General features: G+C 36.0%; 1 protein-coding gene across 2 annotated transcripts in view; it reads left to right on the top strand.

Annotated features, from left to right (window-relative positions):
* Nucleotides 1–26,873, top strand: part of adcy1.L (adenylate cyclase 1 (brain) L homeolog) — a 108,012-nt gene extending 81,139 nt beyond the window's left edge. For both annotated transcript variants that reach the window (XM_018267550.2, XM_041566109.1), the window contains 10 exons: nt 2,416–2,500; nt 5,741–5,830; nt 6,972–7,225; nt 12,536–12,662; nt 12,852–12,968; nt 15,381–15,527; nt 16,652–16,750; nt 21,122–21,236; nt 21,859–21,983; nt 25,241–26,873. In XM_018267550.2, the coding sequence (XP_018123039.1) occupies nt 2,416–2,500; nt 5,741–5,830; nt 6,972–7,225; nt 12,536–12,662; nt 12,852–12,968; nt 15,381–15,527; nt 16,652–16,750; nt 21,122–21,236; nt 21,859–21,983; nt 25,241–25,579 (1,498 nt within the window). In that variant the 3' untranslated portion in view covers nt 25,580–26,873. The remainder of the gene's footprint in view (nt 1–2,415; nt 2,501–5,740; nt 5,831–6,971; nt 7,226–12,535; nt 12,663–12,851; nt 12,969–15,380; nt 15,528–16,651; nt 16,751–21,121; nt 21,237–21,858; nt 21,984–25,240) is intronic.
* Nucleotides 26,874–27,806: the final 933 nt, after the last annotated feature.

The following is a 27,806-nucleotide window of genomic DNA, read 5'->3' as shown; positions in this document are numbered from 1 at the left end:
ATATCTTTCTTCAGGGGAAGGAAACCATCCCTGATTCTATGCTATCTTCCTATATAACTGTTCTCCCAAAGGAAGGCAAGGACCCCTCTTTGTGTGGAAATTATAGGCCCATAGCATTGCTCAAAAGTGACTTAAAAATATTTACTAAACTGTTGGCACAACGACTAACGCCGCTGCTACCCAGATTGATCCACCCAGATCAGGTGGGCTTCGTAACAGGATGGCAAGCAGGGGACAACACCCGTAGGGCAATAGATCTTATTGACTTAATTCAATCACAGGGCACCAATTGGTCTAAGTCGGAAGCCCTCTCCTTTCATTTAGAGGGATCTTCTAGGATAGCTCTCCAGGCTGATTTTCATTATAAATGGCAAGCTTCTTATATTTCCTATCTCGGAATTAAATTGACTCCACATTATCATCAACTTTTCCGAACGAATTTCACGCCTGTAGTGAAACAGATTACATCGGATCTGTCAGATTGGAAACAATATAACGTCTCGTGGCTCGGTCGTATAGCTGCAGTGAAAATGTCTATTCTTCTAAAATTATTGTATCTATTCGAAACGATTAATGTCCAAATCCCCTCCTCCACCCTGGATCAGATTCAAAAAACGATATTTCATTATATTTGGGGATCCACAAAGGCGAGAATACCCCGTTCGGTACTACTGGCGGGAAGGCATCAGGGGGGCCTTGCTGTTCCAAACATTCGAAAATATTATGAAGCGTCACAGTTGCGCCAAACATTGGCTTGGTTGCAACCTACACCACCCACACAGTGGGCCAAATTGGAATCAGCCTGGTTCTCCCCCTTCCATATCAGTAACCTCATTTTGAGCGCTAAGCCTAAGATTCTAATACCGGCTTTAGCTCCAAGGCCTATAAAATTCACCCAATTTATATGGAAACGATGTCTCACACAGTACCGGGTCTGTACATTTCCCTCAGTTTTGACCATTCTTTCCGCGAATCCAGAATTTAAACCGGGCCAAAGTAGAACCTTCCATAGGGACTGGACCACGTACGCTCTAATCCGAATTAAAGATTTTATTAATCCTTTGGGGAAAAAATTTTATACATACGAGGAACTTTATGCAAGGTGTAACTGGGAATCTGATAAGAAACTGGAATATCTGCAGATTAAACATTATATTACGACATTACTTGGGCCGACGACTCAACTTCAGTTGACGCCGTTCGAGACGGTTTTAGGGGGTACCTTCCCTTGCAAGGGCCTTATTTCTCAGTTATATAGATTAATGAATACATTACCTGGGGACCCCTTTCCCAAACACTCCTATATGCGATATTGGGAATCGGAGTGGGACAAAGGTCTAACTCTGAATCAATGGGAGGAAATTTGGGAAAATGCACGCAAAATTGTGGTTTGTACACAACAAAAGGAGAGTGTGTACAAAACCATGATGAAGTGGTACCTTACGCCAAATAGACTCTCCAAGATATATCCACTAAGCAGTCCTCTGTGCTGGAGAGGTTGTCAACTTACAGGCACGCTTCACCATATTATGTGGACTTGCCCGAAATTAAATGATTTTTGGTTGGAAATTGCTAAGTTGATAACCTCGGTCATGAGGACTCCTATTACTGTTGAAATGCCCAACTTATTACTAGCCCTCCCAGTCCCAGGACTGACAAACGCTGCCCAAAAATGGATTAACCAAGTAGCTACTGTGGCTCGATTGGCAATCACCTCAAAATGGAAATCGTCAACAATCCCTACGATTCGAGAGGTAATCTCCAGACTCGACAAAAATAGGATGTTTGAGGAAATGACGGCGAGAATAAATGATACACTGCAACGGCATAATAATGTTTGGGGGAACTGGGATTACTATAAAACAGCAATGACCATTGCAAATTAAAATCTCTATATTTGGGCATTTTAGTGGGGAACTGTCATCTCATTAATGGTCTCCATATTTTATTTTATTTTATTTTATTTTATTTTATTTATTTTTATTTTATTCTATTGTGTTTTATTTTATTTTATTCTCTTCATCCTTTTCTTTTTCTTCTTTCTTCCTTCTTTTTCTTTAAGGTTCTTTCCTATCTCCCCTCATGCAAATGTCAAAATACTGCGATGAGAGTCTTCAACTGTAATGTTTAAATAATGGATAAGTCTGTTAAACAAAGACAAATAATATGAAGCTACGGATACTGTATTTGTACTTTATTGTGAAAACGAATAAAAATTTTAAGTTACAAAAAAAAAAAAAATAGTTTAGTTATTAAATAAAAGTAATTGGTCAAAACCCATCCCTTAGTGGTACTTTCCAGGTGCAAATGAAGTTTAATTCTCAGAAGCCATACTCAGGTTGATAATAGATTGTCATAATGAACCTTTCTGAAAATAGAAATATCACTATAATCTAGTTTACTTTTTATTTCCAGAAGCACTATCGTCCTCATTCTCCTGGTGGTCTGCTTATGTTTCCTAGTGGCTTGTATCATGTATCTACATGTCACAAGGGTGCAGGTAAATGTAACCTTCACATGGCCTTCTCTTATAAATTCATATAGTCAAATCCATATATTTAAAACATTCTCAATATCGAGGACTGCAGTTTTCTTTTGACTTTTCTAGAAATATAGTAAAATAGGGTAAGGACAGACACAGATACACATGGAAAGTGTAAAGTAATAAGCTTAATGTTACACTGGAAATATATGAAATTGGCCTAGCATTGTGATTGTCAAAAACAATTTTTCTAGTGGGTACTCTTAGGGGCCGATTCACTAACTTCGAGTGAAGGATTCGAAGGTAAAAAACTTTGAATTTCGAAGGTTTTTTTGGGCTACTTCGACCATCGAATGGGCTACTTCGACCTTCGACTACGACTTCGAATCGAAGGATTCGAACTAAAAATCGTTCGACTATTCGACCATTCGGTAGTCGAAGAACTGTCTCTTTAAAAAAAACTTCGACCCCCTAGTTCGCCATCTGAAAGCTACCGAAGTCAATGTTAGCCTATGGGGAAGGTCCCCATAGGCTTGGCTAACTTTTTTTGATCGAAGGATATTCCTTCGATCGTTGGATTTAAATCCTTCGAATCGTTAGATTCGAAGGATTTCATCGTTCGATCAAAGGAATTATCCTCGATATTCGACCCTTAGTGAATCAGCCCCTTACTGTATTTAGTACTTTACAGTGAATTACAATTCAGATGCATCCAGATGTAAATCAGTGTTTATTCTGCATACTGTAGATATACAGGTATAGAACCTGTTATGCAGAATGCTCAGGACCTGGATTTTTCCTAAATCATTTAAGCATAAAATGTAGACATGAAATAAACCCAGTAGGATGTTTTGTGACATATATGAATTAATGATACCTTTTTTGGGATACAATTACAAAATATTGATTTATTATTGAAGATGATAAGGAAATTCTTTTTTAAAAAAATCTGAAATATTTGCTTAAAAGGAAGTTCATGGGTGATGACCTTCCCATAATCAGAGTTTTATGGATAACAGGTTTCCAAATAAGGGATCCCATACCTGTACTTGGAAAAGCAAATGATACCTGCAAAATTCCAATGTAAAAAAAGTTTTAGGCACTTGGGGGGATGTAATAAAAGGCACTTGTCCAGGACAGTAACCCATAGCAACCCGCAATCAGCAGGTAGAATTTACTGGTCAACTGTTTAAAAACATTTTATTGGTTGTTATGGGTGACTGATCCAGGGCAAACATATGGAAAAATGTAATAAAAGTCACAAAGAGCAAAACAATTTGCACAAATAAGAATAATAATTTGCATTTCGCTATGTAATACTCTTCTTTAAACTGTTATTGCATTACAAATTTTAATTGCGCATTGCCCTCTTTTAAGAAGTGCTTAAAGGTGTTTTAATCTTTTGAAGTAAACATAACAACTTTTTCAGTAAGAAGTTTTATTACATTCACTGCGCAAACTATAAAATTCGCAAACCTTCTTCCCCTGAAGGAAGTTGTCGCTAAACAGTTTCCAGGTCCACAAAAGCTATATTAAATTCGCACAAAGGCAAAGTTGTAAGCACAGAGGCACAACTTTTCGCATTGAGAATATTTTTTCCGTTACCGACTTTTATTACATTCCCCCATTATTGCCTTATTACATATGGGGGATGGACTGCTCGATCAGTCATTTAGGAAACCCCGTATGAGTTTACTAAAAATGAAACGAGACCTCGTCAATCTTTGTTATTTTACCAGAAAGGATAAAAACTGCCGAACTTTTCCTTTGTTTCAAAAGCCTGGGGTGAAATAACTAAGATTGCTGAGATTGATTAGCAGGGCCAGACCTAGGGGCAGGCAGAGTAGGCGGTCGCCTAGGGTGCAATCATGGTGGGGGGCACTTTTAAGGGGAATTTTTTTCTTTTTTTTCAAACCCTGGTTTGCTTGGCCTTTAATAGTTTTTCAATGTTTTAAACCACCTGTTCCAACTCCCTCTTGCCTGTGATTCATACTGCAGGTAGAATCACTCTCCACCTCCCTCTTGGCAGCTGCTGGCACAGGTAAATATTTGTAGGGATGCACCAAATCCAGGATTCGGTTCGGGATTCAGCCTTTTTCAGCAGGATTCGGATACGGCCAAATCCTTGCGCCTGGCTGAACAGAATCCGAATTTGCATATGTAAATTAGAGGCGGGTAGGGAAATCACGTGACTTTTCATCACAAAAGAAGAATTTTTTCCATTTTTTCCTTTCCTGCCCCTAATTTGCGTTTGCAAATTAGGATTCGGTTCGGTATTTGGCCAAATCTTTCACCACAGATTCGGTGGGCAATATGATGGATTTTTGGCTCCTGCTGGCACAAGTACATATTTAGGGGCAATATTGTGTTTTTTGGCTGCTGCCAGGGTTGTCACCTTTTAAAAAAATCTTCACCGGCAGGTAGAGGGGGTGGGGTTAAAAGGGTGGGTTGTGCCGCTAAAGTGGTGGGGCCATGATGCGCTATTGGCTGGGCGGGTTGTGACATCAAAGGGGGTGGAGCCAATCCATGCGTTTGGCAAGAAGCCCAGGAAAATGGTTAGTTTTGAGCAGGCTGGGGGCAGGCCACAGGCTTTTTTTAGGTGTATTACAATTTACCGGCAGCTACATTGCCGGTAAATTTGTAATACCGGCTGGTGTTTTACCGGCTTATACCGGCTGGGTGGCAACACTAGCTGCTGCTGGCACAGGTATAGATTTGGGCCAATATGAGGGTTTGGCTGTTGCTGGCTCAGGTACATGGGGCAATATGGTGGCTGCTGGCACAGGTGCACAGATGTTTGGGGCAATATGATGGATTTTTGGCTCCTGCTGGCACAGGTACAAATATGGATTTTTTGGAGATTGACTGCCATTGGCACAGGTACAAATTAGGGGCAATATGATGGATTTTTTGGGGATTGACTGCCATTGGCACAGGTACAAATGGGGGTAATATGATAGATGTTGGTACAGGTACATGGGGCAATATGAATGGTAAGGTGAGAAATGGTAATGCAGGACCAGGTGGGGGGGCACTGATTGAAGCCCTTGCCTAGGGTGCCAAAATACCTTGGCCCGCCCCTGTTGATTAGTAAACTCACACAGGGCTTCCTTTATAACTGCTTTAGCCTTGTAATTACAGATAATTCCTCAACATTGACAACAAATATATGAACTTTTTCTAATGCATGAAGAACACAGCTATATGTACTATATATATGATGTACTTTTACTTTAAATTATATACTGTTTTTTTCAGTGTTTTCCAGGGTGCCTCACAATTCGGATTCGAACCATTTTGTGTATATTCATAGTAATCTTAATTTACTCTGTTGCCCAAGGATGTGTGGTGAGTAAATACATTGCCGTTGCATTTGAAATGTAAATGTGTGCTTCAGAATAGTGACACAGTTGAGAACCACTTGATATAACAATTGTTTTATGAAAAATAGCTTTATAACCTACTTAAAGGGATACTGTCATCCGAAAACATGTTTTTTTTCAAAACACATCAGTTAATAGTGCTACTCCAGCAGAATTCAGCACTGAAATCAATTTCTCAAAAGAGCAAACAGATTTTTTTATATTCAATTTTGAAATCTGACATGGGGCTAGACATTTTGTCAATTTCCCAGCTGCCCCTGGTCATGTGACTTGTGCCTGCACTTTAGGAGAGAAATGCTTTCTGGCAGGCTGCTGTTTTTCCTCCTCAATGTAACTGAATGTGTCTCAGTAGGACACGGGTTTTTACTATTGAGTGTTGTTCTTAGATCTACCAGGCAGCTGTCAGCTTGTGTTGGGGAGATGTTATCTGGTTACCTTCCCATTGTTCTTTTGTTTGGCTGCTGGGGGGGAAAAGGGAGGGGGTGATATCACTCCAACTTGCAGTACAGCAGTAAGGAGTGATTGAAGTTTATCAGAGCACAAGTCACATGACTTGGGACAGCTGGGAAATTGACAAAATGTCTAGCCCCATGTCAGATTTCAAAATTAAATATAAAAAAAATCTGTTTGCTCTTTTGAGAAATGGAAAGAGCAAACAGAAAAATCTGTTTGCTCTTTTGAGAAATGGATTACATGGTACATTCCTTCATGCACAGTATGATTAAGAAGTGTTTACTTAATTATGCTTCTACTTTTTTCATTTTGTGTCAGTATCATCAGCATCAGTATTGCAGACTGATCTGGAGATGTTGATTTATGGCAAGTGTTTTAAAACACACTGGCCCCTTGATAAATTGGACCAACTTTGAATTTTACAAAATTTCTGAAATCAGGTGGTTTCCAAACTTGAGCAAGTTATTGATTTAACATTGCTTTATTAGCATATCTGGCATGTGCCATAAACAAAGAATATTTAGTAACTGTTCAATAAACATGAGCGTGATTTCAATATTGCAGTGCTTTTATTTTTTTTAAAAAATAAATATATGATAACGCAATTAAAAAAAGTCTTACTATGTATTATTGTTTCTGTTTTACTTTTCCAGGTTGGCTGCATGCCTTGGATATGGAGATTAAACAACAGCAGTTCCATTATGATCATCACTCCAAAAGAAAATAAAACAATGAATGAACGCCCATGTGACACAGCTCACTATACTTTTTTAACCTGTGTTGTTGGGACATTAAGTTTGGCAATATTTTTACGTATTTCTTCCTTTCCAAAAATGATTCTATTACTTTTTGTTACGGTTTTGTACATAGTCGTTTTGGAAATCAGTGGATACAGGAAAACCTTGAGGTTAGTATTCTAGTCTGATAATTTTTCTGCTTACGTGCAATATAAATTAAAATTTCAAAATTAAGCTGGGGGCTACATATATTTTTATTGAAAATGAATATATTTTTTATTTTCAATCATCGAATTAACTGCAGGTGTAATCTTCTATATTGGGGGTTTGGTTTCAAAGGGACTTTGCAATGACCAGATACTTACAAGTTATGAGTGATAGATCAGGCCATTAGTGCTGGTTCATCCATACCATCTCTTGTTGTGAGTGATAGATCAGGCCAGTAGCCCCACATAGGATATTGGTGACTGAAGAGCTGTGTGTTTGATGCTGTTCATTGATCTTGTCAAGAATAGTTTACTATGAATGTTATTTGTGTGCCAGACTGGGAGTTCATGAATAACATGTATCAGTTTGGAGAGAATCATCATTCTTAAAATATTGATTTGGGCACTTAAAGGGAAATATCTACATTGCACTTTTCTTCTTTATATTTATGGGGGTTTAAACCTTAAAGTGATTTATATCCATTGTAATTGGTTGGCCTTTTAACTTTGAGGCCTGCCCCCAGTGTTTTTAAAGAGAAATGGAGACTTGGCTGTAGTGAATTATATCTAAGGGGTCATATATGACCACATGCACAGTTGCAGGAGTGGAAAAATGGACTTAGTTTGATTACCAACTAGCGTATATTTGCATCCACTTACACTTCTGTATAGTTGCACACGGTACTGGTTCGTATCACCTCTTGTTGCGAATCACTCGCAAGTTTGTCTATTGATGCTGGAAAAAGCCTGGAGCTACCACCACCTTGGAAGTGACGGTAACTCCCGGGTGCCCATGCCCACAGCAAACTGCATCAAAATGCGCAAAGGAATTTCACCTTGTGCAGATGTAATTCTGACAAATGCTAAATTCTAGGAATTCTAGGAACTTTACTCTCAGTTGTTTTCCACAGCACACACACTGCATTACAAAACGCTTTTCAGTTCCTATATGTTCAGATTCCACTCCCAGGCTGTTCTGTAGAATAAGGACCAGATTTTATTAGTTGAGAAAAGCTTATTTGCTAATTCAATTCCAGATTTCCCTGTAGACTTCTATTGATTTATAATGAGATCAGGTTTTCTTATCGATCTGAATCAAGCCCTGTGTGTGGATTGCACCTGTTCCTTGGGTGTCATTTATATTTTCCACAATATAATAAACTTACAAAGGGGTGATTGAATCAACAGGCGTAGATTTCTAAAAGATTATCCAAAAAACACAGCCCTTTTATCCACAATTATGTGCTAAAAATATTAATGATATAAAATCTGGTTCTTCAGGGAACACTAACAAAATTAATCATAGAAAAACAGTTGATTTAATGAGCTAATTAAATTGCAATCTATAAAAGAGCCTATAAAGACTTAATAACGTTTTGACATTCATAATAGAACAAAACTGAAAGTAAAATATATTTGGTGATTAGGGAACACAATCCAAAATAAGTTGTATTAAAAATTGATATTTTGGGATGATTAATTTCATATTAATCTTATAAAGAGCCAGTAAAATTAATGATTTAAGTACTGAACAATAAGCATTGTAAATGTGGTGCTTTAGAGAAAGCTAACCTAATTAACTTGCATAAAGAATAAGCTTCATTGGTCTAATTAAATCAAAATCTATTAAACCTATAAATAGATAGGGACAATTATGGCATTCATAAAACTACAGCATTGGTTTCAATGTTGCCACTGAAATCGCATTAAAAGCCTACTGATGGATGCCATTGAAATACAAAATGCAAAAAGGAAAGGTAGTGGGAGCACTCCATGGCTAAATAAAAATGTACTTAAATACAATGGAAGTGCTACTGATCTGGCCAAATTAACTACAAACATAGAGAACAAGAAGAGAAATTGATCAATGCACATTCCCTGGTCCCCTGTCATATCAGTAATCTATGCAGATGAATGTATTTACAAAGACAGGGGTTTTTTAGTTACAAAATTATGATCATAAGATTGATAAGCCACCATACCACATCAAGGTAAAACCCATATGGCTGTCCCTAACTATTTACCTCTGGTCATAATACTCAAATGCTAAAGCCTCCCGGCATAAGAGCATTACATGAAATAAAAGGTCTCCCGACCTGGGCATTGGTTTTCATCATAGGGCTTAGTCCTCCCCCGCCATTAGCTTTCAAAGGGGAGAGATAACCTAGACCCCAGCATTGGTTCCATGAGATTAATCCTCCCCCGCTTGCGGTTTTTAAGAGCGAGAAACTGCCCAGACCAACACCCATTTCCAAAGGAATTGTTCCTCCATTTAAAGGGACAGGTGGGGGTGCTACAACCACATGGAAGCCTGGCCTGCAGCATAGCTGCTAAACTTCCAAACAGCATAGATCTGCTACAATACAAAATGCAAAAAGGAAAGGTTGTGGGAGCACTCCATGGCTAAATAAAAATATACTAAATACAGTTCTAAAAATGTGTTATAAACAGGGCTGTATTTATATGTAGGCACTCGATGGCCAGCTTTTGTAGGGTGGCCCTTGGGTGTCTATATATTTGAGATTCTTTTTCAAATTAAAATTTACAAATTCCCCCCTCCCCCTCCCCAGCCGCCACAGAGGCTTACAGCTGAAATCTGCCAGCACAGCTGGGTTGACGAGGGTTACAGGGCCCAATTCAGAGCACCAGAAGTGATGTTTCACTTAAAGTGTTGGGGTTTGCTTCGCTAGCTATTCTTTTTTTTTTTTTTTTTCATTATTTCTTTCCTGTACCATTCTATGACATTTTAAAATGCAGACTGATAACCAATTGAAAGTGAGTAGCTAACTAGCTGGTAGTATTGCCTATTTGCACCCCTTTGGCTTCTGTTGTGCACAAAAGACATGAGTCCAGCTGTCTCTCCAAACAAGAATAGATCTACCCCCCACGTCTCTCTAGGTATACTAAACCCACTAGGAAACAATTTTCATTTAGGATATTTCTTCCAAATGCTTAATCAGTATCCATGATGAATCCTGTGTTTTTGTACAATGTAAATACTTTCATGCATTTTGTGGATATTACAGCTGCTTTAAAAACAGAGGCATTAAATCATACCCCCCAAGTCTTACTCAATCTGACAATTCTTCATGAAGGAAGTGAAACAAGAAAATACAACACAAAACTCTGTGTGGGAAGACAAACTGCTTGAGACTAGAGACTAGATCCCAGCCTAGGGCAGAGGAACCTAAGTGACGATATGAGAACAAAGACATGTATATTGTTCAGGTAGCACAGCTATGTGGGGGCTGCAGAAATACATACATTTATCGGTCACATCTGTCAGGGCTGACAGCTTCTTGAGAGCCTGATTTGACTGTCAAAGCCAATGGCCTCCAAGAGGTTATTGAAGACTTAGGATGAATCAGGTATTGGGGAACAGGCAAGATTGTTGCTAGATCAAAGAAGAATAGGCTTCTGTTTAATTGGTGTAATTTGGTAAATATTGTTTGGGGAACATGCAGGAGTCCTACAACAGGAATTCAGGGACAGCAACAAAATAATTCAGTATACAAGGTCAGGATACAGACCAAAGCAGAGCAACATGAATCAAGAAACAGGGGGTGAAATTCACAATTAGGATTCAGACCATAGCTGAAAACAGGAATGAATTTGCATGTAGGGCACACAGTAATAAGGCAGGCAGAATGCTGATCAACAGAAATCCTGAAATCCAGGCCAGACACATGGAAGCAGAGCAGAATACAACCACTATGTGCACCTCTATCATAGCCTGTTCTGTCGATTTACAAATGATACGCTTTAAGCTGTATGATTTACTGCTGAGACTGGGGGTTGGTTTAACATATTTTGTGCATTCAAGCATTATAAAATACTTAGGTAATATTTTTGCTATTGGGAAAGTTATTTTATCATGTTTGTGCATTTGCAGGACATCAATTACTAAATGTGTTAATTTATTATGTGTGGGTGTAAAATGCATGTATGGGTAATTGGTATGGACTGGAAAACCTGAGGAGCACATCTAGGCAGTGATCCCCTGACATTAGATGCTAATATTGTATAATACTGCAATATAATACAGGTATGAGATCCGTAAATCTATTATCCAGAAAGATCCAAATTACAGGATGTCCATCTGCCATAGACTACATTTTAATAAGATATTTAAAAAATCTTTAAATATTATTTCCATTTCTCTGTAATAATAAAACAGTATTTTGCAGTATGTTGATCCAAACTAAGATATGATTAATTCTTATTGGAGGCAAAACAATCTTTTTGGGTTTATTTAATCTTTAAATTATTTTTCAATACACTTGAGGTATGGAGAGCCAAATTCCGGAAAGACCCTTATCCAAAAAACTCCAGATCTCTAGCAGTATTAGACTGTCTAATACTGTAAAACAATGAAGAGTTGCAATCAATGCTTTGTGCCTTCAATAACATGTTAGCGTATGTTATTTTAAGAACATAGCTGGAAATCCATTTATGTACAATTAGCGATGGGTGAATTTATTCACAGGCGCTAATTTGCGGCAAATTCGCAGTTTCGTGAATTTTTCGGCGTTTCGCAAATTTCGTGCGAAATTCACAAAACGCAAAAAATCTGCGAAACGAAGCAAAACGGCGCAAATTCGCCCATCACTATGTACAATAGTTTTTCATATGTAATATGAAAACAATGAGTTAGTTTAGTATCTCTCTGCAATGGATGGTCACTCGAAGTAAAAAAATTCTAATTTCAAGCTATTTTTGTGTATTACGAGTATCAAATAAGCCAAAATTCAATTCTAATTTGAAAAAAAATTTGACTATTCGAATATTGAAATGTAGTCTCTTTAAAACTTCGACTTCGACCACTCACCATCTAAAACCTGCCGAATTGCTGTTTTAGCCTATGGGGACCTCCTAGAACCTATCTGGATTCATTTGGTGGACTTTGAAAAATCAAAGTTTTTTGGGGCAAATACTTTGTTTACGAATTCAATCGAATGCGCTAAAACTTTGATTCGAACTACAGTGTATTCGAATACAGCCTATTCACCCGAAGTTAAAAAAAAGATTTTTTAAATCAATTTCGATTGGTCTTTTTTTATTCGAATTCCGAAGTTATGGGAGTTCAAAAAAACTTATCAAAAACCATTCGAAATGGTCCATAAAGTTAAGACACCAAATGAAGATGCTACACAATATTTATGAGTTTACACATACAAAATGTATTCCATGTTTGTATGCAGTGCTATAGAGAAATTGGGCACGTTACACAGTCAATAATGTATCATTTAAACTGTTTTTTATCTTTTTTTTAAGGGGGGACTATTCTTACCTGCGAGGTTATGAACCTATAGTAGCCATTTTACTGTTTTCATGCTCTTTGGCGCTCCACTCTAGACAGGTGGACCTGAAGCTACGTCTGGACTACCTCTGGGCTGTGCAGGTAAAGCTGAGAATTTGTATTGTAATATTAAATAACCATTCTGTCTGATATAGTTACATAATTAGTTCAACATCAAGTTCAACCCCTCCAAATGACCCCCAGCACATACATTTTACATTTAATTTGTGTAATACCTTGCATCACATTCTTTATGTAATTGAACTTTTCATGCACTATTTTGCAATATAGGCAGAAGAAGAGAGAGATGACATGGAGAGAGTGAAACTGGACAATAAAAGAATTCTCTTTAACCTTCTGCCAGCACATGTTGCACAGCACTTCCTTATGTCTAATCCAAGGAATATGGTAAATATGTGTAACATAAACAATGTGGATCTTATATTCATCTCTTATACTGCCGTTTGCTTTGCCTTTATTTTTTCCAAATATCAGTATTTATCTGACAAATGAACACAAGGATGTCATTGCATTTTTATACACATATACAGATGGAATGGCCAATGCAAGCTAAACAGTGTACATAATTAAGGAAACCTAGCTATGTATGACTGCAAACAAAGCTCCTTATAAAAAAGAAATATACATTTTAAATAAAAGTAGCATTTAAAGCTCATAATATGTGTCCAATATAGGATCTATTATCCATAATGTTGAGACCTGGGATTTTCTGGAAAAGAGATCTTGCCATAATTTGGATCAACATACCTAAAGTCTGCTAAAAAAAACTGCATTTAAACATCAAATATTTTTTGTCACTAGTATGGATGAATGCATCTTAGTTAAGTAAATAATATAATAATGACTATAAAGGACAATATAAGTAAAGAATAAACTTTACTTATGCATCGTTCCCCAGTTTATGCCCTATAAGTAATTAGGTTGTGTATCCCTCACTCAGAGTTAGGGGCAGATTTATCAAAGGTCGAGTTGTGTTTTCCCCAAAAAAAATCAAGTTTTTCAAGGGTAGTTTTGATCCAAAATTAGAATTTTCAGGTTAAAAAAAACGAGATTTATTATCCACCAAAGCAAGAAATAGCTTGAATCCGAAAATATCCAGCTAAAGCATGTCAAGGTTATGTAGGAGTCAATGGCAGAGGTCCCTTGAACTATTTGAAAATATTAACAGTCTTCATGATGTTCGTGGTTTCTTGGTGGATTTCGCTCGAGCGATTCCAGTTTTTTTCCGCAGAAAATTTGATTAATTTGAGTATTCGGGTTTTTCACCCTAAATTCACTAATTTCAGTTTTTTACATTTGTGTTTTTCATAAATGACAAAACATTCAAGTTGTGAGTTCATTCGAGGTTTAAAAAAACCTCACAAAGCTCACAAACTCGATCATTGTTAAATTACCCCTTCAGTATTTATATTAAAAAGTAAAATTATGAATGCTTTAGGCTGAAGCATTACCCCACACACTCACAAACAAATTTCCACTTACCCATATTTATACCAAACACCCATTTTCTCAGGAACAGCCATATAATCATAAAGCCACTTCCTCCATGTTCAGTTTTGTCCCAATGGGTGAAACCAGTGATCCCATGGTGCAGCCATGCTTCTGCCTGTAGAATTTATCCTTGATAAAGCATATTTTTTGCTGCCCAGAAATGCTATAACTAAAGGGGTGGTATACCTTTAAGGCACATTTATCAAGGGTCAAATTTCGAATTCATGTGAGTTTTTTAAAAACGCCCTTAAATTCGATTGAATTCGAAATGTATTAATAAAATCAAATTGTAAAAACTCGGACGAATTTAAACGACCAAAAGACTCGAATCAAATCCAATTCGAATTCTATTAAACTCGATTCGAGTTTTTTTCTCTGAAAAAAACTTGAATGCAGGAAGGCTGCAGACATCTCCAAATTGCTCATATACCTCTTATACAGTAATTCTGCAGGTTTTATGTGGCGAATAGTCTAAATTGAATTCAAGAGTATGATAAATCTTGAAAATCATATTAAATTGTTTTTAAAAAAACTTGAATAGAGTTTGGATAATTCCCTAGTTTAATTTGAAAGTTTTGACCATAAAATTTTTTAAAAATTTGTATTCAAATTCAAATTTTCAATTTGACCCTTACTAAATCTGCCCCTTAATATGTTATAAAATGGCTAATTCTAAGCAACTTTTCAATTGGTCTTCATTATTATTTTTATAGTTTTTAAATGATTTGCCTTTTTATTCCTACTCCTTCCATCTTTCAAATGGGGGGTCACTGACCCCATCTAAAAACAAATGCTCTGTAAGGCTACAAATGTATTGTTATTGCTACTTTTTATTACTCATCTGTCTTTTTAGGCCTCTCCTATTAATATTCAAGTCTATTATTCAAATCAGTGCATGGTTGTTAGGATAATTTGAACCCTAGCAACCAGATTGCTGAAGGTTACCAGGCAGTAACAAATCAGTGACTTGGCTGGGGAGTCCGCATGGGCCATAACTGTTTGCTTTGAATCTGACCTGCATGCTAAGAATCAATTGCAAACTCATTGAACAATTATGTCCCATGTGGCTGACTAACTCAGAGTTAGAGAGCTGAAAAGCAGAACATTGGGTTCTGTTCTGTTCTGTTATGTTAGACATCCAGTCACTCCAGCCTTTATACATTACATATTTGGCTAATAAACTATATTAGAAACATTTTTATTTTATCTATTTACCCAGTTTTTATTTTCACACTGAACAATTCCTTTAATACAGAATACTTATTTTTACCACACTGCTGCAAATGTTCCTTCTTTTTTTTCTCTTAGGACCTTTATTATCAGTCCTATTCACAAGTTGGTGTTATGTTTGCCTCCATTCCAAATTTTAATGATTTTTACATTGAACTTGATGGCAATAATATGGGAGTGGAATGTTTACGTCTTTTAAATGAAATTATTGCAGATTTCGATGAGGTAAGATTTCTAATATATTGCTTGTAAGGGACCTATCCTTTCCTTCTCAAGTTTTCAAAAATGTATTGAAACTGAAAAGCATTTTGATAATTTTGTTACAGTGCCACCAATAATTTTTGGGTTTACAGCAAGGGGGTCATTTCTTAACATTTAAATCTGAGATTTTACTCAAATTTTTTGCAGGAAAAGTTTTGTAAACTTGAGATTTATTAAGTGCAAAAACATTGAAACTTAGATATATAAATATGGCATCTGAAAGCAGTTGAGTTTGTGTAGAAGTCAATGGTGTTATATTAGCAAAATACAAGCTTGTTTTCAATTCTAGTCTTTAGATAAAGTCAAAATTTGGTTTATTGAACATAATGGGTAAAATGTGATTTTATTGTGTTTAAGTTTAATATTTTTACACAATCAAGTTTTTCAAAATTTGAGTTTAATAAATAAGCACACACAGAGTTTTTTGGGGGGAAAAACACGCACCCGTCCCATCGTTCCACCCCCTTTTTATAGAACTGTGCCTGCAGTGACATCACAAAAGGGGCAGGGCATGGGTGGGCTTGAGTCTATAATTTTTGCTGACTGGAAGCTGGCAGTGCTAGGTTTTGGGCAGGGAGAGCAGGAGAAGAGCTCAACCCGGACCCAACCCGAAGATTATGTGCAGGAGCCAGCCTGAACCCGCCCGACCCACAGATTCCAGGGCTTCCCGCACATAACTATGAGAAGTAAAGAATAGTGAAACATTTGGGAGAGCTGTTTTTAAAGAGGGAGGAGGTAAGTTGTATTACAATGAAAACTAGCAGCTGGAAGTCTTCAAAAACAAGTTGTTTCTAAACATACATCTCCCCAGAATGCACCAGAATGTCTACACATGTGCCAGCCCGTCCACAGTCCACCTATCCCCACAGGCTGGGAAATAAAGGAGTATGACCTTTTCAGGAGTATACCATAGTAGAGTATCAGTAAACCAGTTTTGATAAAACTGAGATATCAGTAATCAATCATCAGAAATATGTAATGTGGTTTTATGTTTAAGTTGTTTATATATTTAACTTGGTTTTCTATATAAAACTGTTGCATGAACATATTGCGCCTGTATAATGTTTATCAGGTTTGCTTTGATACAGCTCATGGAGAAAGAATGCTATAAAGACATTGAAAAAATCAAGACGATTGGAAGTACTTACATGGGAGCTGTAGGACTTGTGCCAACAACTGGAACTAAGGTAGATATAAGAAATACAAGCATACCAAACTTATGTATTACCTATTCAGTCGCATACATTCATTATTAAATGCAAATACAAATTTGCATGTCACAATCTAATACTTTTCATTAGACTGTTATTGCATTGCAAATTTTAATTGCGCACCTTTAAGGCCTTGAAGTTGGCTTAATCTTTGGAGCAAACATATTTTTTTCAGTGATAAGTTTTGTCACATACACTGTGCACTGGCACAAACTACAGAATTTGCAGTTTTCTTCCACTGGAGCACGTGGTTGCTAAACTGAGTTTCCTGTTTAATAATACAGCAAAAGCTATAATAAATTTGTGCAAAGGAAAATGTATTCAAGCAATGGCTTCAATTTTCACATTGTGAATATATTTTCCGTTGATGACTTTTTATACACTCCCCTGTAAGAATATTTGTTAGCCATATAGACATTTGCCACTATGCCGGTAAACATGATTTGCAGAAAAATGGGCAAAAACACTTATACAGGTATAGGATCCCTTATCCAGAAAGCTCCGAATTACGGAAAGGCTGTCTCCCATAGACTCCATTATAATGAAATAATCCAAATTTTTCTCTGTAATAATAAAACAGTAGCTTGTACTTGGTCCCAACTAAGATATAATTAATCCTTATTGAACACAAAACCAGCCTATTGGGTTTATTTAATGTTTACATGATTTTCAAGTAGACTTAAGGGATGAAGATCCAAATTATGGAAAGATCCCTTATCCAGAATACCCCAGGTCCCGAGCATTCTGGATAACAGGTCCCATACCTGAATCCACAAACATATTTGAGAATAGCTGGAATACAGTAAGGAAACAATTCACGAAAAGTCACCAGAAAGATCTTGAAAAGTAAAAGCTGGCAAGGTTCAATAGTAGTCAGTGGGAATTGTTGCTGACAACTTTATTTATTTTCCCAGTTCATTAAAACATTTGCGTTTTTAAGCCTCATTAAAATGAATAGTAAATGTAATTGTTTCGAGAAAAAAGTTGCCCACGTTTTGTTTTTTCTTTTAAAAATTTAGAAATAGGCCCATAGGGATACATACATCAATATACTAAATAAGAAATAAAAAATCCTCAAGTTGCATGAAATATTATGGGGCACATTTACTAAGCTCCAGTAAAGGATTCGAAGTAAAAAAAACTTCTAATTTCGAAGTTTTTTTTGGGGTACTTCGACCATCGAATAGGCTACTTCGACTACGACTTCAACTTGAACGATTCAAAGTAAAAATCGTTCGACTATTCGACCATGCGATAGTCGAAGTACTGTCTCTTTAAAAAAAATTAGACTACCTACTTCGCCACTTTAAACCTATCGAGCTACAATGTTAGCCTATGGAGACCTTCCCCATAAGTTTTCTAAGCTTTTTCTGATCGAAGGAAAATCCTTCGATCGATGCATTAAAATCCTTTGAATCGTTCGATTCGAAGGATTTCGTTGTTCTATCGATCGAATGTAGAATTTGCGGTAAATCCTTCGACTTCGATATTTGAAGTCGAATGATTTTACCTCGAGGGTCGAACCCTTGATATTCGACCCTTAGTAAATGTGCCCCCAAGTGTTGTTATAGATCATATAGGAAAAAGCTTAGAGGAAAAGTGATTTGATATTGATCAAGTCTACTGGAAAATAATTTAAAAATATTTTACATTGTCTATAGTCCTGACATTTTGAAATCTCAGACTCTCTGAGATTGATTTTGTTCAAATAAATCAAATCAATGAGCATAAAACGTCACCAGTGTTCTTCTGGCTCAATAGATGTAACTCACATATATATATATATATATATATATATATATATATATATATATATATATATATATTATATATATATATATATATATATATATATATATATATATATATATATATATATATATTATAACAGACTAGGAAAAGTTATGCTTACTCACCATTAAGTGGGTATGCAATATGGCTGTGACCACAAAATTTATATTGACAAATACAAGACGTCCTCTGCACTCAATCAAATATATTAAGGACATTGAGACCTTTTGTGCCTTGAGCTACTAAAAATGCCTTACCCTTTAAACAAAGCAAAATTGTTTGTCCATATATTTCAATATATTCAAGCTGGCCAACTACGTCAAAGTCATCCCTGGTCTGGCCAGTCCTACACCCTACTTGCATCTGATTCATTATGAATTCCATTGCTTCACTATACATTTTGCATAGGGAGTGAGTATATATATATATATATATATATATATATATATATATATATATATATATATATATATATGTATATATATATATATATATATGTATATATATATATATATATATATATTTATTTTCCCCCCCAAAAAAAATGACTATAATCTATAACTGTATCTGTCACATTTTGCATGTGTAAACTGTGAAAGCAAAAGCCTTGAAGTTTTCTTATTTACCACCAGATGGCATATTGTTTGTAGTGCAGACCCAAAGTCCATTTTAGCTTGCTTTCAATAGTTATCACTTTGTAGTATTCTGACTTTCCTAGTTCTCATGTTCAATGTGTTTACTTATTCTAATGTAAGAGTATATTTTTAAATATTATGCATTTGATTTATAAATATGTATACATATTTTTATTTTAAGTTGAATGTTTATTGATTTTTTTAAATGCAAGTCACAATCAGATGTATTTTAAATCAAATAGAAGTTGTAATGTAACAGGCACAGATTGTCAGTTTAGGTCTGTAAATGTTTGTTAGTCTCTGGGGCTTTCAATGTTTTGATGGGTAGACCCAGGAAAAATGACTGGGGGTTAGGCTCTATGGGGTATTTAACGATAGCCGTCAGAGTACGGGCTACCATTTCCAAGAACTCCTTAACCACCGCGCAAATCCACTACAGCCTCCGGAGCACTGCCTGGAGAGGGTGTTGCTTTAAAGGTGAAATATGTATACATCTTTAAACGTTTTGTTAAGTAATTTATTTTCTTGTTGTCAGTTTTGAGCCTATGGGACTGATTTATTAAAGTTCTTTTTCCTTCCACAAATCAAACTTTTTAGTTCTAAAAATCGTGTGTTGGACGAATTACTCTAAACTACCAAAAATGATAATTTATTAAGTGCAAAAACTACAAAAAACTGGCAAGGTCATGAAGTCAATTAACACACGTAAAAATCTTTCTTTGCTTGAGCCTTTAGTGAGCACTTTTAGTTAGTAAGTGCACAAATATTCATATGAAAAAAGGATTTCAAGGTTTGGTATTTTTATTTGGATTCATTTCACATTTTTATATTTTATATTCAAACCTTTTAATAAGGGGTGCTTGAAGCTGGCTTTTGGGGCAAACATAATTTTTTCAGTAAGAAGTTTTTGTGGTTTTTAAAAATATGAGTTTATTCGTGGTAGAATAAAACCTCAATTACCTTTACCTCATAAATTAAATGTTTGATAAATACACTTCCAATTGTCAATATTGATCCTTAAAAGGGACAAGTAAATAGGCAATTAATATATGCAAATTTTCAGCTAGCCATTAGCTATAAGTAAACACATCTGCACCTTTTTTAGAAACAATGTTTTGTTTCTTTTTTCAGATGTTCTGATTTAAAATTAATGACAGAATTTAAAAAATGTCTCTCTACAATCAGTGATAGGATAGTAACAGCTGAGGGATTTTTTTTTTTTTTTTGCAGTAATATCTGTACCCAGCACCCAGTGCCAGTATGGGGACTTCCACCTCTCTGTAGTCAAGGCAATATGTTGGTCCTGGTAGCACTTGTAATTAAGATCAGTATTGCAACTATTATCTGAAATACTAGTGAGAATGCTTTGTCATGTGCAGTATTCTCTTTGTGGGCATTATTAATCGCCACTAGCAACCCTTAGCCCCTGGTTGTCAGGCTAGAAATTTTCTTCAGATGCCTAAATATACATATCATTATATTCCGGACTCTATTAGAACAGAAGAGGCACACAGCAGCTGGAAGCAGAATAGGTTTTACTAGGGAAGAGCATGGCTGAACTGCCAACGAGTTTAGAGGAAGAAAAGGATAGACAGGCAGATACTAAAAAGAAAGATTTCCAGCAGAACAGGATGACACATAACAGTTTAACATGTTACAGCGCCATCTATTGATCTCACAATAATAGTTAATAAATTACATTTCTAATCTAAAATGTAAAATAGCATCTAATTGCCAGGTTCACTACCCGACAAACAAAAAATACCTTTGAGGCTAGATTATTATAGTTACTATAATGGAATTCATCACCTTTTATTCCTTTATTCCTCTACTGTTCTTTTACATTGTCGAGTTGATGATTCAGCTAGTATTAACTATCCACTTCCATTTGTACAGTAAAGGCTGTTCATTCTCTTCATAGGCAAAAAAATCAATTTACTCCCATCTGAGTACTTTGGCTGATTTCTCAATTGAAATGTTTGATGTTCTTGATGAAATCAATTATCAGTCCTACAACGAATTTGTCCTAAGAGTGGGTAAGAACCTTTGCAAATCTTTATAATCATTTGAACGTTATGGGGCCAATTTATTTTTATTTTTATCAATATGTACAGTACACTGGAGGTATGAATGCACCAGCAATTAAATACAGTTTATAGAGATATTGAGAGAGATTTATCATAAGTTTGAACTGTAAATCTCTTCCAGTTTCCCATAGATATGATGTTTAAAAACTTTAAATGGCCTGATATTATTTTTATCATTATTCAAGTTTTGGGGATTTGCTTTTCCACACCAGCCAGCATTATCAGTTGGGATGTCAAATCCTATAGAAGCTGTTGGGCAATGATAATTTTTTTGCTCACCCTTATTTTATTATCGCAGATAGTGATCTACATACAGTATACACTGTACAAATATTACACTTTTCCCCTTTATCTGCCCTTCTTCTCTTCTTTTCTCTTTATATTGTGAAAGAATGTCATAAAAATTCAGGTACAGATTAAACCTTTCAATTTTTCTCTATGAATTGTGCAGTACACACCCTAAGAAAACTGGGTTAGTAATGAATGTTTATGAACTTGATCCAAGGCAGATTGTACAAATGAAAATTACCAATCCACATGTAAAAACCCTTATCAAATCCATGTTTTACAGGTATTAATGTGGGCCCAGTAGTAGCAGGAGTCATTGGTGCCCGGCGTCCACAATATGATATATGGGGAAATACCGTAAATGTTGCTAGCAGAATGGACAGCACAGGGGTGCAGGGCAAAATTCAGGTAGGTTGATATTTTGTTTGATCCATGTTGCACTCTCTAAATCCACTCTAAATATTTAGTCATAAATCATAAAGGTAAGACATTGCATTTTATTTTCTTAAATGATTAAAAATGTTTATATTTTCTGCTTTTATTTGCAGAATGAGTCACTTTAATGTAAAACAGAACACATACAGAGTTGTGCATATTAATAAAATGCCATGTGGATGTTACATTTTTCCTCTAAAAATTATATTATTGTAATTGATTATATAAAGGCTTATGAACTTTATTGTATTCAGCGGTACTATAAGGAAAAGCACTAAAATAGACTGACTGCACACTTACCCTGGGGACATAGATATTGTATCTGTAAATGCTCCTTTGCAACTTGCAGTGAGCAACAATGCATCCACCCAGCCACCTCCAATGAATCATAGACGTAAGGCAACCCTGTAATTAATGGCAGCCTTGACCTAAGTGTAGATCCTAGGTTCATTTTGGAGATGTGCCCATGGCTGAAAGTGAATGAAATGTTAATGCCCCTATTAATACCACTTACTGGTAGTAGTCCCATTTTCACACCATGCTATTCAAATTGGCTTTAAAGGTGAGCTTTGCAAGTACTCTTTAGCTCAGTGATCCCCAACCAGTAGCTCGTGAGCAACATGTTGCTCGCCAACCCCTTGGATGTTGCTCCCAGTGGCCTCAAAGCAGGTGCCTATTTTTGAATTCCAGGCTTGGAGGCAAGTTTTGGTTGTATAGAAACCAGGTTTACTACCAAACAGAGCCTCAATCTAGGTTGACAATCCACATAGGGGCTACTAAATGGCCAATCACACCACTTATTTGGCACCCCAAGAACATTTTTCATGCTATTGTTGCTCCCCAACTCCTTTTACTTCTGAATGTTGCTCACGGGTTCAAAAGGTTGGGGATCCCTGCTTTAGCTACTAGTAAGTGAGTTTCCAAAAGTGAGGTCACAATAAACCTTTAGTTGCACATAGGATGAAAAAGAGAACATTCTACATTTTGTTTTTTTGCTAATTTTGTCTTTGGTAGTTTGTGTTATTTCATACTTAGTATGGCACTTGCAATCCTTTCGAGAGCTGGAGTAGATGAAAACAAAAGAGTGACCTCAAACTAGGGTCTTGCTTGTCATGTGAAATGTGCACTATAGAGGAAAAGCAACACACCCCAACTTATTTACTTTTTAATTTATTGTTATTGGTTTTTATGATATTTAGCTTTGTGTAACTTCACATAGGGATCCTAAAGGGATACTGTCATGGGAAAAAAAAAAAATTTCAAATTGAATCAGTTAATAGTGCTGCTCCAGCAAAATTCTGCACTGAAATCCATTTCTCAAAAGAGCAAACAGATTTTTTTATATTCAATTTTGAAATCTGACATGGGGCTAGACATATTGTCAATTTCCCAGCTGCCCCAAGTCATGTGACTTGTGCTCTGATAAACTTCAATCACTCTTTACTGCTGTACTGCAAGTTGGAGTGATATCACCCTCCTCCCTTTCATCAGCAGCAGCCAAACAAAAGAACAATGGGAAGGTAACCAGATAACAGCTCCCTAACACAAGATAACAGCTGCCTGGTAGATCTAAGAACAACACTCAATAGTAAAAACCCATGTCCCACTGAGACACATTCAGTCACATTGAGAAGGAAAAACAGCATCCTGCCAGAAAGCATTTCTCTCCTGAAGTGCAGGCACAAGTCACATGACCAGGGGCAGCTGGGAAATTGACAAAATGTCTAGCCCCATGTCAGATTTCAAAATTGAATATAAAAAAATCTGTTTGCTCTTTTGAGAAATGGATTTCAGTGCAGAATTCTGCTGGAGCAGCACTATTAAAAGATTCATTTTGAAAAAAAAAATTTTTTCCATGACAGTATCCCTTAACATGTACTCTTTTATTTTAGAGGTCTATGGGCACATTTAAGTCATAACTCTGTTAATAACAAGTAGGTGATGAAGGGTTATAGGTGGAGTGGAGACCTGAAGTCTGTTTACTTCTTTTAACAGTATAGGACATCCACCCCAGAAAAGTAAGGCACTGGATGTCCTTAGGCAGACCCACATCTTAAGCTGGCCATAGATGTAAAGATTTTAAAAGATCCAATCGTCATTGTGAGACCACGATTATCTCGAAACGATCGTATGAATTGTCCATCAACTAAAAAGACCATTTCAGGCGATATTGCCAGGAAAACAAAGGGGAGCTGCCTGCTTGTCCCTGCAAACATAGATAGATTGCACTGGGACCAATAAAGATTTTTTAACCTGGCCGATCAATTTTCTGACAGATGTCGGCCAAAAAATCGTAAGATGTTCGATCGTTTGAATCCCACTTACCGCACAATTATTTCAAAGGATTGGTCGGACTTCGCTAAAATCAGTTGTTCGGCAAGAGAAATCTTTTCGTCTATGGGGACCTTTAGGCAGGGTATAAGATGATGGTGCATAGAAAGAGCTTGACTTTGACTATCCTATTCTTGTGTTATTTTGGATGTGGGGTCTTAATTTTAATTGACTCTTACTGATTGTTCTAATTACTTTCTCCAAAGCTAACATGGAAGTGCTGAAAACATATTCATGAAAATAATGTTAAAATAATATTTTCTCAATTTAGAAATACTTACTGCATATTAATATTATTTTAACTTGCATGTAATTATATAGTGAATAAAGTACCCCCTTTTGTAAAATTTAAGGATATTATAAGTTACTGAGGAGTTTCATGACCATATAAAAACACAAGGCCGAAGGCCGAGTGTTTTTATACAGGTCATGGGACTCCGAGGTAACTTCTAATATCCACATATTTTGCAACTGGGGGTATTTTATTTATTATAATACACAAATTTCAGTGAGTCATGTGACAGAAATGACATCAGAACTCACCGTTTATAACTGATGACATCAGAACTCACTGTTTATAAGGATATAATTTACAAGATATTCATGGCTTTGTGTATTATATAAATATATATATATATTTGTACAACATACAACATAAACTTTATCATGGTCAGATTGAATAAATTACATACAGTAGAGCCCCGCTTTTACGTTTTCCCGGGGACTTCTAAAACCAACATAAATTGCAGGAAACCATAAAATGTGGGAAAGATAGAACACCATTTGCATTTTTAATTCTGGAAAAACATCATTCCATTCCCTGTAAAAAAGCAGGGTTGTATTATATTTCAATTAAAAATCAAATATAGTACATGTAACAGTGTATCATTTATCCTTAGGTAACAGAAGATGTTCATCGGATACTAAAAAGTTGCAATTACGAGTTTGTTTGCCGCGGTAAAGTTAGTGTCAAAGGAAAGGGAGAGATGTTAACATATTTTCTTGAAGGAAAAGTTGATGGAACAAATTCACAAACCCGATCTTTAAATCTGGAACGCAAAATGTACCCATACGGCAGAACAAACATTCAAACAAAGTTGGGTACTAGTTTTCCTGCAGAATCATCTATATCCAACATTCCAGCTAAAGCTGGTCAGGGTGCACTGCAACCAACAACATCCCATGCAAATCAGACGCTGCATTATCTTCCTTCTGTGCCTGCAATTAAAGAGGCATAAAACCAAGAAAACTTGCTTGCGCAATCTAAACTGAATTTCAAGAAAATGCCTGTTTTTTTGTATTAAGAAATTATGGAATCAAGAGATGTCACTTTACCAAGGATAATTTGTCCAACCAAAGAGAACAATGGGAAGCAGAAAGATTTAAACAATTCAAGGGCTAACAATAATGTTAGGTTCATCAGGGAACACACATCATGTTCCAGTTTCTAAATAATGGTGACTGATGTAGAGCAGGAAAAAAGACACTAAAACCAGTCTTGATAGTGGGAGAATTCCTATAATCTGAACGGGATTATTTTGGTCATGAAATCTCATCTCAAAGTCACATGGAAAAATTTAACATGCTTTGTCTCATGCTTTCATGTTTTTTCCTCACACTTACCAACTTCTATTCCAAAACGTCAGTTGTCAAGCAGGATGAAAAGCATTAAGCCATTTGTATTGTTAATTTATTAAAAGTAATAGTGGTTATTTCTTCATTCCTGGGTATGGGAATACTGGGGTGGGTGGCAGAACTAAAAACTTCCTAGTTATAAATTGTCAAACTCCAATTTTGAAGGTGCTAAACACTGATGTGGTGTAATATATGTAGATACTGGATAACTTTTGCACAGTTAATGATGTTAATTATGTAAGTATATTATATTCTATCAAAACTCAGAGCAATCATTCAGAAAACTATCTTATCTGTGCTTTTGAATATACAGTACTCTGTATATCAGCATGTTGATACTAACATTGTACCGCAAAAAAAAAGCCTAGGCTCAGGAGTGTTCCACAAACACAGAATGTTCAGCAAGTCAATCCGAATTCTTCCTTTTGGACATATATATATTTTAAAGAATGGTATGGAACCATGATTTCTATAAATAATGTTCCTAATAATGTCAATCTTATATCAAATGCATCAACATTTTCTCTGTTCATGACAAATATGTCCATGACAAATATACAGAGCATTTTATAATTCTCTACAGATCTTTGTAAAGCACAACTATTGTATGATAAGGAAATGCTCACCATTGAAATCAACATACATATATAAATAATTGATCTGTTAAAATGGTAACTTTTTTTACCTGCAACGGTTTTCTGCATATTTATAAATTCATGCTTTCTCTGGACTGATGGAGGACTAGTTCATATTCCTCATTTGTACCTGTTTTGTTGAGTACGGTACGTTTTTTAAACTTTTATACCTTACCGAAATAATGTTAACCTTTGTGTGGTTTTTTTCTCCTGAGAAACTGGAAATTGAATGCAATATATGATAAATGTCTAGCTAACAATATGGATTTATTTCTCTGTTCTGTAAATGTGGCAAGATCTATCCAGCCACCCTTGAAATAATATAGCAACACCTACTTAAGCAGCTCCAAAATAACGAATACAATGTGCTTGCATAAATAAATACATAAATCAAGTGGATGTGCCAAAGGTGCAATAATAATATGACCTGCACAGAAGGAGTTCTTTTGGATAAAACACCTACATGAGCATTAGCGTCATAGCAAAAATGTCTGCTAAAATCTGAAAATTCTAGTCATTTTTGGTGACTTCGCTGATCCAGTCATGCTCCAATTTATTCTAATAGTTCTGTTTTTCTTCAAGCTCCAACTCTTTTCGCCACAGAATTAGTAACCGTCCTGTAAAAATTAAGCATTTCCAATTACAGAAATATGCTTCTCAATTTAAAAAGCATTAACAAACAGAGTAGATCATTTTGTCTGCAAGTACTGTATATTAATACAAATTAGTGGAGCCAAGAGCCCCTATGTGGTTCTGAGGTTGGCTGCTATGTACTAGAGTCCGTAGAGAACATCTTGCAAGTATGCCTAATTATTTGTATGTCATCTCTGTGTGTCTGGAAGAGAGGGAGGGAGCATTTTGAGGCATTTAGGTTTTTAAAAAGGGAATTCTTTTTTATAATGCAATTTGCTTAATTAGTCTTTGCCAATTCTTGCACTCAAATTAGAGCATTAATAAGATTGTTTTTGTCTTTCCCCATAATAGCCCCCTCACATTTGATGTGTATTGGCAAAGAGCATTATTAACAGTCTCTACACACATTCACACACATCTTGCTTCTGAGAGTTGGGAATTACTATAAAGTATGTGTAAAGAGAATGCATTTTTATTTGTTCATTGTTAGTGGGTATGCCTTGCTGTCTAGCACCCCCGTTACTGACAACAAGGCTCCAGTGAAAACATTCTGCACAGTTTA

This window comes from Xenopus laevis, chromosome 6L (genome assembly GCF_017654675.1).
Source record: "Xenopus laevis strain J_2021 chromosome 6L, Xenopus_laevis_v10.1, whole genome shotgun sequence".
NCBI classification, from domain to species: Eukaryota; Metazoa; Chordata; class Amphibia; order Anura; family Pipidae; genus Xenopus; species Xenopus laevis.
Note: the sequence above shows the minus strand (reverse complement) of the source record. Positions and strands in the feature narration are given on the sequence as shown.